The sequence below is a fragment of the Cavia porcellus genome, unplaced genomic scaffold, assembly GCF_034190915.1.
Source record: "Cavia porcellus strain 051 isolate PalLab524CR breed Dunkin Hartley unplaced genomic scaffold, mCavPor4.1 scaffold_19, whole genome shotgun sequence".
NCBI lineage: Eukaryota > Metazoa > Chordata > Mammalia > Rodentia > Caviidae > Cavia > Cavia porcellus.
Window position 1 is genome coordinate 3,701,058 of NW_026947502.1, and position 14,776 is coordinate 3,715,833.

The 14,776-nt window shown below is 34.6% G+C and overlaps 1 protein-coding gene across 18 annotated transcripts in view; it reads right to left on the reverse strand.

Moving 5' to 3' along the window:
• The window catches only part of Rapgef6 (Rap guanine nucleotide exchange factor 6), a 221,301-nt gene that overhangs the window by 161,849 nt on the left and 44,676 nt on the right, over nucleotides 1-14,776 (reverse strand). For 17 of the 18 annotated variants that reach the window (XM_063230567.1, XM_063230557.1, XM_063230561.1 and 14 more), the window contains one exon: nucleotides 11,491-11,574. The exons of the other annotated variant lie outside the window; for it this stretch is intronic. In XM_063230567.1, coding sequence (XP_063086637.1) covers nucleotides 11,491-11,574 — 84 coding nt within the window. The remainder of the gene's footprint in view (nucleotides 1-11,490; nucleotides 11,575-14,776) is intronic. 18 annotated transcript variants of the gene reach the window in all.

Genomic DNA, 14,776 nt, shown 5'->3' on the forward strand with positions numbered 1-14,776 from the left:
GGAGCATGTGGAACTTTCTCAAAATGATCACATATTAGCAAATAATTTCACTCATAACACATTATACACTGAAAAATACGTTGCTTACAGAAATAAAAGAAGACTTCCATGTTGACAAAACATACAGCAAAAAATGGAAGTCTCCCCAAATTATTTATTTGTATATTCAAATAATTTATCAAAATCTCAAATGTTTATTGTATAAATTAACCAAATAACTTAAGTTCAGATGAAAATAGAGACTAAAATAGCCCAAACCATTCAAAATAAGCAAAGTTGTAACAGTAGCTTAAAACTTACAATAAAATCACAACAAACAAGACAGTGGTATTGTGACCAAGATGCAAAATAGTCAAATGAAGCTGGGCATGTTGGCACAAGTATGTTCATCTCAGTATTCTAATTTTCAGAACCTGTCTCAAAATTAAAGAAAAAAAATTTTTAAAGGGTAGGGATCTAGTTCATCCTCATTACTAAAAAAGTTAAAAGGTCCAGCCTTAAATAACACATACACATATATACATAAATAACTGGTTTTCAACAGTTACTAAGGCTATTCAATGAAGAAAAAGCCTTTTCAACACATGATGCAAAATCAATTGGATTTAGAAACATTCATTTTTTTTTTTTTTAAAAGTCACAAAGCCAAAAATGAACCAACAGCCAAAATGCAAAACCTCAATTTAAAAACACTCTTATGAAAAACATAATAGTGAGGCTGGTTTAAGTTTTGTTAGATATGACACCAAAAACTCAACTCTCAGCAGAAAAAAATTATTTTTAGTTTGGTTTTCATCAAAATTAAAAACTTTCGTGGTTCAAAGGGGACTATTAAGGTGCAAGCCACAGAAAGGCAGAAAATATATGCAAAATAATTTATCTGATAAAAACTTATATCCAAACAAATTCTTTTAAGTTAGTAACAATAAGACAACACAATTTAAAAATAAAAAATTTTAGTTCATACTACCATTAGAAAATTCTAAAGAATCTGTTTGACAGATTAGAATAAGTGAATTTAATAAGATTCTATGATACAAGATCCACATGTGTAATACCTTTAAGGGAAACTTGAAAACTACTGTTGACGGAAATTAGAGGAGACTTCAATAAATGGAGTGATGTATCATTCTGATTTATAGATTCAGTGCCTTCCTTATGAAAATATCACAAGTTTTTTTACATTAACAGATGCCAAAATTAATTTGTATGGAAGTACGAAGAACCTACAATAACAATTTTGACCAAGTTGGAGAAGCCATAAGACTTCATTTTCCCAATTTAATATGAGGGCAAAGTAGAAAAATAGCCAGGTATGGTGGTAGCACATTCCTGTCATTCAGCATTCTATTTTAAGTGCTAGCCTGGGAAACACACTGAGACCTTGTTATGTGCAGTTGAGCTGATTAGAAATATTATAGGCAGTCAGTCAGGGCTAGGCCCTGAAGGAGCCAGTGCAGAAGAGCAAAAAATCTTTTAACCTTGGAAGAGACAGACATTTCCGGTTGTGGATCAGACATCAACACAAAAGGTCAAATAAATACACCTACAGTGTAATGACTCAAATTCTAAATAGGTCTGTATCACCCTGGGGAAGCCAGAAGTCACCATCCCAACTCACAGGAAGAGCCACTGCTTTTTAAGCATGCTTGTGACTCACTTCCCCCTTTATCCTTGACTTACTCAATTTTACCTGAGCAATTAATCTTATTGGCTGGCCATAGTTCTGCCCCACCTCATGCTCACATAGTGAGTTCTGATGTTTTCCTCACCTTAGACTTGCCTCACTTTGTAATTTTACTCTATACAAGTCCCCAGAAAAGACACAGTCTTTGGCAACCCATTCTGTCTCTCTCTCAGACAGATGCTTTTTTTCCTTGATAAATGTATTTTGCTCTTAACCTCCATTGTTCCTAAAATTTATTCTTTGATTTTGGAAACACAAACCCATACCAGACATCTAATAGGTTGGGAATTTCATTCCCCTATATGAACTCTACCTCAAAAAGCCACCAACCTCCTCTACCTCAAACACCACCCCCAACGAAACAAAATAAAAAACTGGGGAATAGGCCCACAATATATAGTAATTCATATTTCAATAAAGATGCAAAGGCAATCTAGGGAAAAAGATTTTCATTAATAGATGGTGCTAGCTGAGGATGTAACTCAGGGCACATAGCACTTTTCTAGTGTGTGCAAAGCTCTGGGTTCAACTTCCAGTACCTTAGAAACAAACAAAATGGGTGCTGAAATAGTTAAGTATACAAGGATAAAAGATAAAACTAGATCTGCATTTCATATCACATATAAAATTAGTTCAAAATAGACCTAAACAGATCATAATGAAATAAAACAATTTTGAAACTCAGCTGAAATTATATAAAAAGCATACTTTGTGACCTGGGTTAATCAAAGATTTCTTATAACACAAAAAGCAAGTCCATTAATGAAAAAAAAAAGCTGATAAATTGAACATCAAACTTAAATACTTCTGCTGTCTGCAAAATAGTTAACAGAAGAAAAACAATCCACAGGTAAAAAAGAAATATTTGCGTAAGATGTACTATATCTATCCTTTAAGACATGCATACAGCATACATACAGAATGTTTGAAATGCAAACATATGAAATTAAACCCTACCCTCAATGACTAAGAGATAAGAGATACTTCATAAAAGGCATACAAATGACAAGCATATGAAAAGATGCTCACTAATACTAGATGACAACCAGACAAGACTGACATTACTCCAGCTGTCATTGAGGATAGTAATGCGGAACAACTCACATACTGTGGATGAAGATGTAAAATTGTAGGACAATTTTGGAAAAGATTATAGCACCTTTTTAGAAGATTAAACACACACCTAACCATCTAACCTAGCCATTCTTAGGTATTCATTCAAAATAAATTAAAGTATACATCCATATAGACTTACACTCTACACAAGGATGTAAAGTCAGTCTACTCTTACATAGTTTTAACAAAAATTAAAAGTTTTTAATGTCCATATAAGGACTTATACCGGTAAGTTCACAGGAACTCTATATTAAGTCAAAACAAGAAACAATAAAATGTCCACTAGTAACTGAATCTAAACACATACAACCAAATAACAGTGAAATAAAAAGAAATGAAAGTGATACATATAATATGGAAAAACATCAAAGTAATTTTAATGAAGGGAACCAGACAAGAATACCGATTGTGAGCTTTCCTTCACCTAAACTCTAGAAAATATAAACTAATCGACATTGACAAAAATAGAAATTTAGCCTATTTAATAGTGGCTTTTTTACAGGTGTTTACATATGCCAAACAATAAGCAATTTATATATTGTAAATATATGCAGTTTTAGGGGCTGGGGATTTAGCTCAGCGGCATAAGCACCTGCCTTGCAAGCAGGTGGTCGTGAGTTCGATCCCCGTACTGATAAAAAAAAGAAAAAAATATATATGCAGTTTAGTACTATACATGTTAATTAACTAATTTATTAAAAGACAGAAAATGAAAATATCTACAAAACTAATGAGATAAAATGATGAACAGCTGCATCCCCAACATATTAAATATTTTTACATAACAATAAAGACACAGCTGGGGATTTAGCTCAGTGGCGTAAGTGCTTGCCTGGCAAGTGCTAGGTCATGAGTTTGATCCCCAGTACCAAAAATAAATAAATAAATTTAAAAATAATAATAAAGACAAACACTCTAACATTAAAACAGGGCCCCCAAATGTAACCATATTTCACTAAAGAAAACAGAGAAAGCAGTGGTCAATAAGCACAACAAAAGTGCTCAACATCATTACAATCAGGAAAATAAAACAAACCACTATGACAAAAATAACTAAAAGACTGACGACACCACATGGTGGTGGTGACAGTATGCAGAAATAGAAATCAAACTTTTCCACATTGCTGGGAATTGTCTCAAATAGTACAAACACTGTGGGATAATTTGGCAGTCAACTGTCAAACAGTATTTCTATTAAACATCAAACCACTGCTGGCTCAGAAAAGTCCACCAATAACTATGGAGCTTTGAGCTTCAAATTGGAAGAACCTGAACTACAACACAAGTCAAGAAAGATTAAACTTATTATCACAGAAAAAAGTGACTCAAAGTAAAACATCACAATCAGAGCTCAAATGAGCACTGTCCTGGGTTCCATATATCTCTGGAGAATCATTTACTTGTCACGGAAGCTGCCCATAGCAGCATGCGTTCCTGGTTACTATTAAGAAGGGTAAAAAAAAGTCCCTTATCTCCCTGGGATGTTGGGTGTTCATCATCTTGCGAAGCTCCTATGAGCATAAATAAATTCACGTGCCTTTTCTCTGTTAACCAGTCGATTGTCAGTGCATTTCTCAGATGCCAGTATTCTATTTCAATAGGGGTAGAGAGATTTCTTTTGCCCCTGCAACACATTATAAAACTCCATTAATTATAATAAGATAGTATTTGAGTGGGACACATAAAATCTAACAGAGATTAGGAGTCCACAAATAGACATATGAAGATATTTGACTTATACAAAAAAGATGGTACTAAATGAAAAGAAAAATAGACATTATGCCACACACAAAAAACAATTTCAGGAAGATTACAAACCTAACTATGAAAGGAAAACAAGGAAGTTGTAGAAACTAATGAAGGAAGATACCGTTCAGACTACTAAAGAGTAAGACAAATCACAGAATAGGTAAAAGATACTTGTAACAAAAATAATCAAGTAAGAATTCTCATTCCAAATATACAGGTAATTTTTACATCTCAGTTACAAACAAATCACTAGGAACATGAGAAATAGACCTGAAGAGACTATTTACAAAAAGTCATTCTAGTGAGACTATACTCATTCATCAGTAGTTAGTAAAATAAAAATCACAACTATAGTAAAACAGTTTTATGGGTTCAAAAGAATGATTGAAATTAGTCAAATAATTAAGAATTAAAAGATGTTGATGAAGATATGAAACAACAGGAATTTTCACACACTTTGGAGGGTATGTAAACTAATACATCTACTTTAGAATAAAACTACAATCATCAACTGAGGCTGCAGATACGATATCTTGTGGGTGAAACATTGCCTGCTAGATATTTTCAACAGAAACATAAGCACATGGGCATCTAACATGGAAAAATGTTCAGAAGAACAGTTCTCAGCTATGCAAAAAACAAAAACAAAAACCAAATAAACAGAGGGAATGAATTAAGTATAAATATACACAACATGGATAATTTCATAAACATAATGTTGGGCCAAAGAAGATATACATAAAAGAATTACATTATGAGTAAATTCCTACTAAGTTGAAAGGTAAGCAAAACCAAACTGTAGGCTAAGATGTCTATATCCACAGGCCAAAACACTACAAATTATAATTTAGAAAAATGTTGATCTTCAGGGGATTTAGCTCAGCGGTGTAAGCACTTGCCTGGCAAGTGTAAGGTCATGAGTTTGATCCCTGGTACCAAAAAAAAAAAAAAAAAAGTTGATCTTTAGGGGGAAGAAGGAAAATTCATTTGCACAAAAACAGACAGGCTGCTTCTATTTGATATTTGATATTTCAAAAATAACAAATTTTTCAATCTGGATAGTGATTAGACAAATTTTTAACATTTAGTAACTCATTAACATGTACGTTTATGATTACCTGTACTTTTCTACCACATACTATATTTCATAACATAGTTAATACTACAAAACAATGTTATTATTTGTATCAGAAACGAGAGTATATTTTTCTTTGAATACTTTAAAAAAATCACTGGAAAGACATACAAGTTATTGATGGAGCTCAGTATGATAGCTTTGCATGCTAACTATTTTGAAGTCAAAGAATTTGAGAGGGCCGCAGAAGCAAGAAACTAAACTTTTCTCACTCTCCTTTCAAGCAGGTCACTGAAAGTAAAATTTCTCTTTCCTGAAACAAGAGATAAAATCTAGGCAGGTAATTCTCCCTCCTCCCTTACTGCTGTTATAGTTTGTGTCTAGGTGGCCCCCCAAGCCTCATGTAGTAATGGAGGCAGCTGAATCTAGCATTTGTGGTTGGTTCATTGTCTAGTCCTGGACTGGCGGTGTGAGTGTTGCATCTGCCCAAGGGCAGAGCCAGCATACAATATAAGGACAAGAAAAAGGTGTGTTTTCCCCTCTTTTGTCCTCTTCACTCCTGCTGTTTGTGGCTGCCATGAACGGGTACACCTGTGCCACACCACCCTGTCACAGAGCCAGCTGAGTATGGACTGAAACTTCCAAAACTTGTAAGATAAATAAGCCTTTCCTTCCCTAATTTTGGGTGTCAGGTATCTTGTCTCAGCAACAAGAGCAAAGTAACTGAGACACCTGCTGCTACCCACTAAAGATGTTTATGTGACAGGTGTCCTGACTCACACCCAGGAGGAACGAATGCACACACACACAGAAAAGAATCTGAGCAAACAGGCCTGGACAAACTACCCTCAGTTCACTACCATTAAATCACACTCCTATTTTATCCAGCCAAATTTCTTCCACCAGAATTAGTATAAAAATGCAGTTTGCATCATAAGCTCATATTTGAACGCTCCCATGTCACATAAAAATTTTATTTAAAAATTTGTATGACTTTCTCTTGCTAAGTCTGTATGTTTTCTTATGGAAGTGTAGGCCATACATATGTGATAGCTAAGAAAAAAAGAAAACTAGTTAGTTATTTATGCGTGAGTTGAGTAATTTGGACAATAAAGTGGAAATATTTCCTGAAAAGCAACTTACACTTTAAAGTACAACTTGTTTTACTTCTTACTGGTCTGAATTTATTACTTTGTCAAAAAACTATTTTGGAAATTATGTCTTTAGAAAATAATGTTATGATTTATTATTTTCCTGTCTCCAAAGACTAGCAGAGAATGCCTGACATGAGAGACATTTCTAAATGAATGAAACAACTCAGTACTTGAGATATTTTCTCAGCATGCCTCTTCTCTCTCTCCTCCTTTGCTAGGCCATTTTCACAGTGGCCTCTACCAGGAAAGTTTTCTTTCCATGCCAGACAACACAGGAGCCCTTTTATTAAAACAAAAAGCAAGCCAGGCATGGCAGTGCATGCCTGTAAGTCCTAGCATCTGGAAGGTTGAGGCAAGTTTAAACCCTACCAGAGTGACAGAGATTCTTTCTTAAAAAAAAAAAAAACACACAGCAATAATCCCAATCTGAGTTAAATTAATCTTTCCCCCTAAACAACAGTATTTTGTACAGATAATAGTCAATGCTTTATTTACTACATAAATTTTAATGTCTTTGTTTTGAGCTAAAGTTAGATTTTACTATAATTAAAAATAAATGAGCTATAGAAAAAGACGAAATTTATTTAAAAAATTTAAATTTCAGGTCTGAGGGGTTGGGGATGTGGCTGAGTGGTGAGAGTGCTTGCTGATCACAACTAAAAAAAGTATGTCAAGACGATTTACTATTCATCTTTTTTGTTTATAATAAATTGTAATTTTACTGGTTTGATTTGCATATAAGATTTTCATTATAAAATCATATTTCAGATGCCATAATAAAATACATACAAATTAGAATTTGGGAGATAAACATCATAAAAATTCAAGGGCCTTTCACCTCAGTAAAGTTGGCAGGAGAGGTGTTTCCCATGACTTAGGGCAGGGAGAGTCATTCCTTTCCCATCCAAGGTAAAATACAAGTTGCTGTATTTCACATTACCATTCAAAAGATCCAGTAATAATAGTGTAAAACGACTATGGCAAGTAAAAATGCCTTCCGAAGCTTCTTATAAAGACCAACAGAATAACAATGCAGACCTCTGGGATTTCTGAGAAATCAATGAAATAGTGATTATAGTTTTTTGTTTTTCAAGACTAGGGATTGAACTCAGGGCCTTTACACTGATCCACATCCTCAGCCCTTTTATTGTTATTTTGTGAAATGACTGGGAAACTGGTTACAAGAAGTCTTGAAAAGCAGTACATAAAGGGAACTCTTCTAGAACAGGCATAGATGTTGAAAATGTTTATCTGCCATGTAAGCACCCAAAAGACATCTATCCCGGACAAGGCTATTAATAAACAAGAAGGCAAAATGACAATGGGGGCAAATCTATGGTACCCATGCAATAGTGAGCTGTATCACTGAAAGCTCTAAAAGGTTCCCATCACTGCTCTGTGTCAGCCAATGTCTTTGTTCAGTTCTTCTAGTTCTTATTCAATGGGACTATGAACAAAGTGAACATGGTGGCAGAAAAGGAGGGCAAGAAGGGGCTCAAATGTTAATGCAGTATCTGGGTCCCTAATTTGCAAATAGCAAAACTAATGCTGAGGTCTTGATGTGCATGTGGATAGCCATGGAGGTAGATTATTTATACTGGACTTCTTCTATCACATAGGAGGCAAATGTTTGTCCTCAATGGAATAAACAGATTCTAAAAACAGATGTACCTGGTATGCGTCTGCCCCCATCATCATCCATGGACTTGCAAAACTGTTAAGTTGGGTTGGGGATTTAGCTTAGCAGCATAAGCGCCTGCTTGGCAAGCTCAACGTTGTGAGTTTGGTACCAAAAAAACCCCCAAAAAACAAAAAACCAAAACCAAAACAAAACAAAAAAACTTGTTAAGTCTTGAGACTCCATTTAAATAAGGAACTCACTTTTCAGCAATAAAAGTATAGCAATTTTTTTTGTCTTCTACAATATTTAGAACACATGGGTCTCGTATTCAGGCACAGAAGAGGGACTGGCTCTTCTCACTGCTGTGTTTTAACAATTCATTCACAGAATTTCTGCTTTTCCTCCCAACAACTCTTAACCTCCACTGACTTAAGTCTTAACACTTCTACCAGGAAGTATGAAAATGGTTCCACTAAACAGAAACTTCCACCTGGTTACTGAGTAGTCTGGTTGGGAAAGGAGTCATTCCACTGGTCCCAGTTACTACCAAGGAGAAACTGGTTAACAGCAAACAACAGAGACCAAAGGGACAATGTCTGGAACCCAGGAACTCTCTCTGGTTCCTTGCAGTACTTCCATGACCACTATTAAAGGTATTGGAAAACCAACATTAATGGGAAAGGGAAACAGGGAAGGGAAGGGAAGAGACAGAGAGAGACAGAGACAGAGAAACACAGATAGAGAGACAGAGATGTGCACAGGACAACTGAGAATCCTTTTGAAATGAGGGTTTTGTTTCTATCATGCTTAAAGAAAGCAGAGCAGCTGGTGTTTCTACATTGAATAGGTAATGAAAGAACAGCCAGAGGTCACAGCCACAGCATTGAGGCCAACTATAGAGGGTTGCAGTAGCTTTTTGTATTTTCTCTTTGCTCATCACACTGGTTGTATTTATATAGGTTAACTATTCTTTCTCTTTCCCACATTTATCTTATATAAAAATGGTCAGAAGTCAACTTCTATAAGGTAGTCTTTAATTAGAACACTCAAATTATGATGGAATATATAACTAATATAGCAATGATGGTTGATGCTGTGCATTGGTTTGGGACAGCAGGTAAGAGCCACCTCATTTTTATGAAGGAAAGCTGTATCTTATTAGGTAAAAAGAATTGTTTTTCTTGTTGAAAGGAATTACAAATGTGTTTAAAAGCATTCACATGGAAAGTGAACAGCCAAGGCAATGAACTATGCCAACTATCTACTTAAATGCTCTTCTTTGCCAGGTGGACATGCCAAAGCTTTGTCGGTAGAGGGAGCTAGAGGGTTGTGGAAGTAGAAAGGACTTTCTTGCAGTTGGGTGGGTTTCCTGTCCATTTTTACCAGCTCTGGCTGGGGTCTACCTGCACCTTGAGGCAAGGGATGGGGTAAAGGGTCTACCCTGCTTGCCAGTACTGATCAGCAGTTCCCTCCTACTAGGCCTGACCAGACTACTATGGACCAGCACTGGCCAAGGGCAACCCAGTAGACTACTTTGCTGTCTGTTGAGCTCAACTAACATATTCAACAATGTCTGAATGCTGGTCATAGGACAGGGAATCCCCCTTTTAAGTCTGCTTATTTCTTGAGAACACTCCTTCAGCTGAGGGGTATCTTTATCTTTCTTAGTAGCTAACCCTTCTATAGTTAATAATTCTTTATACTATCCCAGTAGTCATTGGCTGTATTTCTATAAAATACTATTACTTCTTTTATACTATGTACTAATGATATTCTGTTAGTATCATAACATTCAGATCCTACTACTATTATGTTAGAATAATCCTTATACTGTCAGAAGTAAAAAATCACTTAATGCTTATATTTCAAGCATTACTCTAAGTAGTTTACTTGCATAAACTCATTAATCCTAACAACTATCCTATAATAACCCATAGCAAGTATCTTTTATGCAAAAAATATAAATCCTCTACCTGGAATTATTATTTAATATAAAAAAACTGTATAATCATGTTTGCTGTGAAGTTCATGACAGTTACATTAATGCATACTAACACTTTGCCTTTTTAAAATCTACATTCCTACCAATTATTTTAAAAAGTTAAATTTGATTTTCTTGATCACAAAACAATGCTGAATTATTGCTGCTATTTCACAGCTACAAAACACCTTTTGTTTTTGTTTTTTAAGATAGAGTCTCACTATGTAGCTCAGGCTGGCACTGAACTCACTAAATAACCCAGGCTGATCCCCAACTTGCTGTGATCCTCCTGCCTTAGCTTCCTAACTGCTAATAGGCACAGACCATCATACCTGGCTTAGAAAAACATCTTTACAACAAATTCCTAACCATTTATAAGACTACAGGTGAGAAAGTACTTTTCAAAAAAATTAATCCTAAAATATAACTTCAGATAATATCAACTAGGTTTATTCTGTCTGTCTGTGTCAAATTCACTAGTATGAGCCCCACAACTACAGGAAAAACAGCCAAAGGATTTAAATAACCAAGAACCAATATGTATTTTATTTGTAAAAACAGTCAACTATTATACTTACTTACAAGCAAGCCAATTCAGGAATAAAGAAATTAACTCGTCCAAGAAGTAGAAGAGTAGAAACATGGACTTATACTGTCTGGCTCCACAGTATGACTCAGTACAGACTGCTATTGAGAGCTGTGAGTAGTGGAGCTTGCTAAAACTTCATGACTAGTTACTATTATTATTGTGCTTTACAGACAAGAAAATTAAAATTGGTCCAAAGTCAAATAACTAAGTAATTAAATATGTGGTATGAGTCGATTCCTGTCAAAGTAATTAAATATGCAGTATGAGTCGATTCTTGTCAAATATTTTTTTTGGTGTCAGGAATTGAACTTGGGACCTTGCACTTGCCAGGCAGGTGCTTATGTTGCTGAGCTATAGCCCTGGCCTCCTATCAAATATTTTTGATGAAGTAAGACATTTAAAGCACATACCAGCTAGAGAGAAAATATGCATCTTGCACAGTTTAATATGAGACAAAGTAAATAGTTGAAATGTTAACTTTGCCTGCCTTAGGCACTACGAAGTTAACATATACCTACCTGCAAGGAGGTAAGACCATGGAGTCTTTCACAAGTACAGATCCAGAAAGCAGGATATACCAACATCTGGCAATAGTTTCTGAGCTGTTTAAATAAATAAGTAAGTAAATACACCTGATCATATATATGTAGATATCCTGAAAATACTGCAAGTCACATTATAAAGAAATAATGCTTGGAAATTTGGGAAATTTCTAATTAGAAAACACTTATTGGAAAACTATATATTTTCACTTTGAAAATATTTTCACATTTCTCAAAATTCTCTTCATCAAACATCTATAAAACCAGTGAAAGGAAACTTAGACACAGTAATCTTACTGAGAAGACCTTACTCGTCTCTAAGATAAACGAGTACCAGCCACTCAGAAGAAAAACATTCTTAAGATGTCTTTTATCCCTAGGCCACATTAGACATCATAAAACCCCAGAGGGGTTTTATGCCATCTCCAAACCTGGGTTTTATATACAGTGGTATGTGCACTTGGTTTTATATACACTGGTTTTGACGTATCTTCTTCCTAACCCTTCTCCAGTCCAAATGCTCATCCACCAACTCTGGAACTCACACAGTCTGACATCTGGAAAATACCTTAATCTTTCAATGTTCTCAGAGGACGCTGTTCCTCTGCCACCACTTTAGAATGGTAGATGCTCTCTCTCACACACTCCTATCAACAGAACTAGAGACAAGTAAGTGTTCTCTCCTTGTAGCTAATCCTAACCACTTTTTTCTTCTCACGAAAAATTACGACTTTGAATCTTAGAACACCACATACCCTTTAGTCTCTTTTGACACAACCAATTACAGACAGCAAGGGTCAAGTCTCTCATCTCTTAAAGGTTTTAATTACTGGCTTATAAATACCTTAATATTATTTCAACAGATTTTATAATGACATTAATATTAATCCTCTTGACATGAAGCCTCAGTTTCTTGATCTCTTCTTTAAAGATCTTACCCTCTACTTCATTTCAGACATACGGTTTCATGGCTAATCATCAGAAATCTTGCATCAGCAATAACTATAACACCTTCATGCCCTGGAGTCCAAGCATCTGTTTTTCTCTCTCATTCATTCTACTATCCAGACTTTCATAATCTATTGCCCTCCAACGATCCCACCATCTTTTTTATGTCCTTTTCTGTACCCAACACAAACTTTGTATTAAATTACCATTATCATTCCTTTGCAAGCACTCCCTCAAATGTCCTTATTCTCATGGTACAGTTTGTAGTACACTATATAAATCCAACTTTCTTCCTGTTCCACTTCTATCCCCAGCAGAATATAGCTGACCGGAAAATGCAACCATCACAAACTTCAGTTAGGCTTTTAGAGCTGCCTAGGAACCGTAATTATCTCTGGGCCCACTTAGTACACTCTTATCAAATATTAGATAGCTCTTTCCTCATCCAAACTCTCAATTTATTATCTTTATTCCTTAGTCACTGCGAAAATACAAGCTATCAGAAGAAAACTTCCACCAGGCATAGTGGTGCACACCTGTAATACCAGCACCAGGAGGCTGAGGTAGGAGGACTGCCATAAGTTTAGGGCCAGCCTGGGCTACACAGTGAGTTCAGGGGCAGTCTAAATTATATAGTGAGATAACTGTATAGTGAGTTCAGAAGCAGTTTGAACTACACAGTGAGTGTTTCAAAAAAGGAAAGAAAAAAGAAAAAACTTCCCTTAACAGCTACCACACAAATCACATAGCATCCTCAACAGCATCCAGTCATCTATGTATATACTCTTGTATGTCAACAACAAAACTAAACAAAACATATCCAAATATTCCTTATGAGAAGGCAGATTAATACTTCAACTTTTCATACAGTGGCAATTAATAAAAATCATCAAACTGCTGAGAATGGGACCAAATCTACAACAAATAGGAAAAAATATTCTTAATGTCTCAAGAAAAACAGAAACAAAAAAGAGGACAAAATAGAAAGCTTGACCTAAACACCTGAGATTCTAAAAAAAAAAAAAGCAACTGAAAAATGCAACTGAAAATTAATTCAAATGGTGACCTTAAAGATTAAGAACAACAGGACATGAAGAGAAATTCATGAATCAGAAAATAAGTCAGAGAAAAATAGAAGGACAGAGAAAAAAGAGTGGAAAATAGTATAAACAAAATAGGGACAAAATGAAAATAAATAAGAAAGGAGAAACAAAAGAAAGAAAGAAGCAAAATGAAAAAAAAATATTGGCTAAGGATTTTCCAAAACAAATGAGAAATGCCCCATCACAGAATAAAGTTCTACAGACCCTGAACAAAATAAATCCAAGAGAAATCACACCTAGGAACATTAGACACAACTGATGACAAACAAAGGGAAAAAAAAATTTCAGCAGCAGCCAAAAGAAAAACGTGTTAACTGCAGAGTAAAAATAACAGTTTGCTGAGTCTTCAACATTTGTAGAAGCCATAACATGATAAAATAACATTTAAAAAGTTTTAAAGAAAAAATTACTAAGCTACAGTCTGTATGGATCAAAAAATATGCTTCTTAATTACTGTGAAAAATTAAAGGTTATCAAATAAACAGTGCACACTTCTGCAGATCAATATTTATAAGGATTTACTTACAAAAATGTCAGTTTTCTCTGAAATAATTTAGTCAAAGCCCATATCTATCTGAAAGTTTTTTATGTGTATATATGTGGGAGCAAACATACTACGAAATGTCAAGATAGATAGAATAATTGAGGATATAAATGGTATGAAAATAAACCAATAAGCAAAATACAGAGAGAAAAAAATATATAAGCTTCAAGTGGTCACTGCAACACACCAGGAAAAGTTTTCCAACAAAATAAATGTGCTAGGTCAAATGAACATCCATAGGGATAGTAAACTATGTTAATGATTAAATCTAAGCTTTGAATAATGAAAGCATGAGACTCTAATGTTGACCAGGCATTAGATTTGCAAATTTTAACTTTCTTTCAGTTGGAAAGTCATAGTTTCTCACAAAATATACAATAGGTTATTTGTACTTGCATGTAATTAATATATTTATTTATTTTCAAATCCATTTTATTCAAAAATAAAAAGAAAGGAAAAAAACTACAACATTTCAAAGTATGTCGATTGGGGAATGTATATATTTTAAAATGAGTACTTTTAAATTTAAGATAAGTATTGACTTTTACTTCATATCATAAATAAAAATCAACTCTAAAATACACTTCAGAGTTAAACCTGAAAAGAAAACACTGTAACTTTTAATGGAAAAACAGAGAAGCATGTTTTTATAAACCAAGGAGGGATG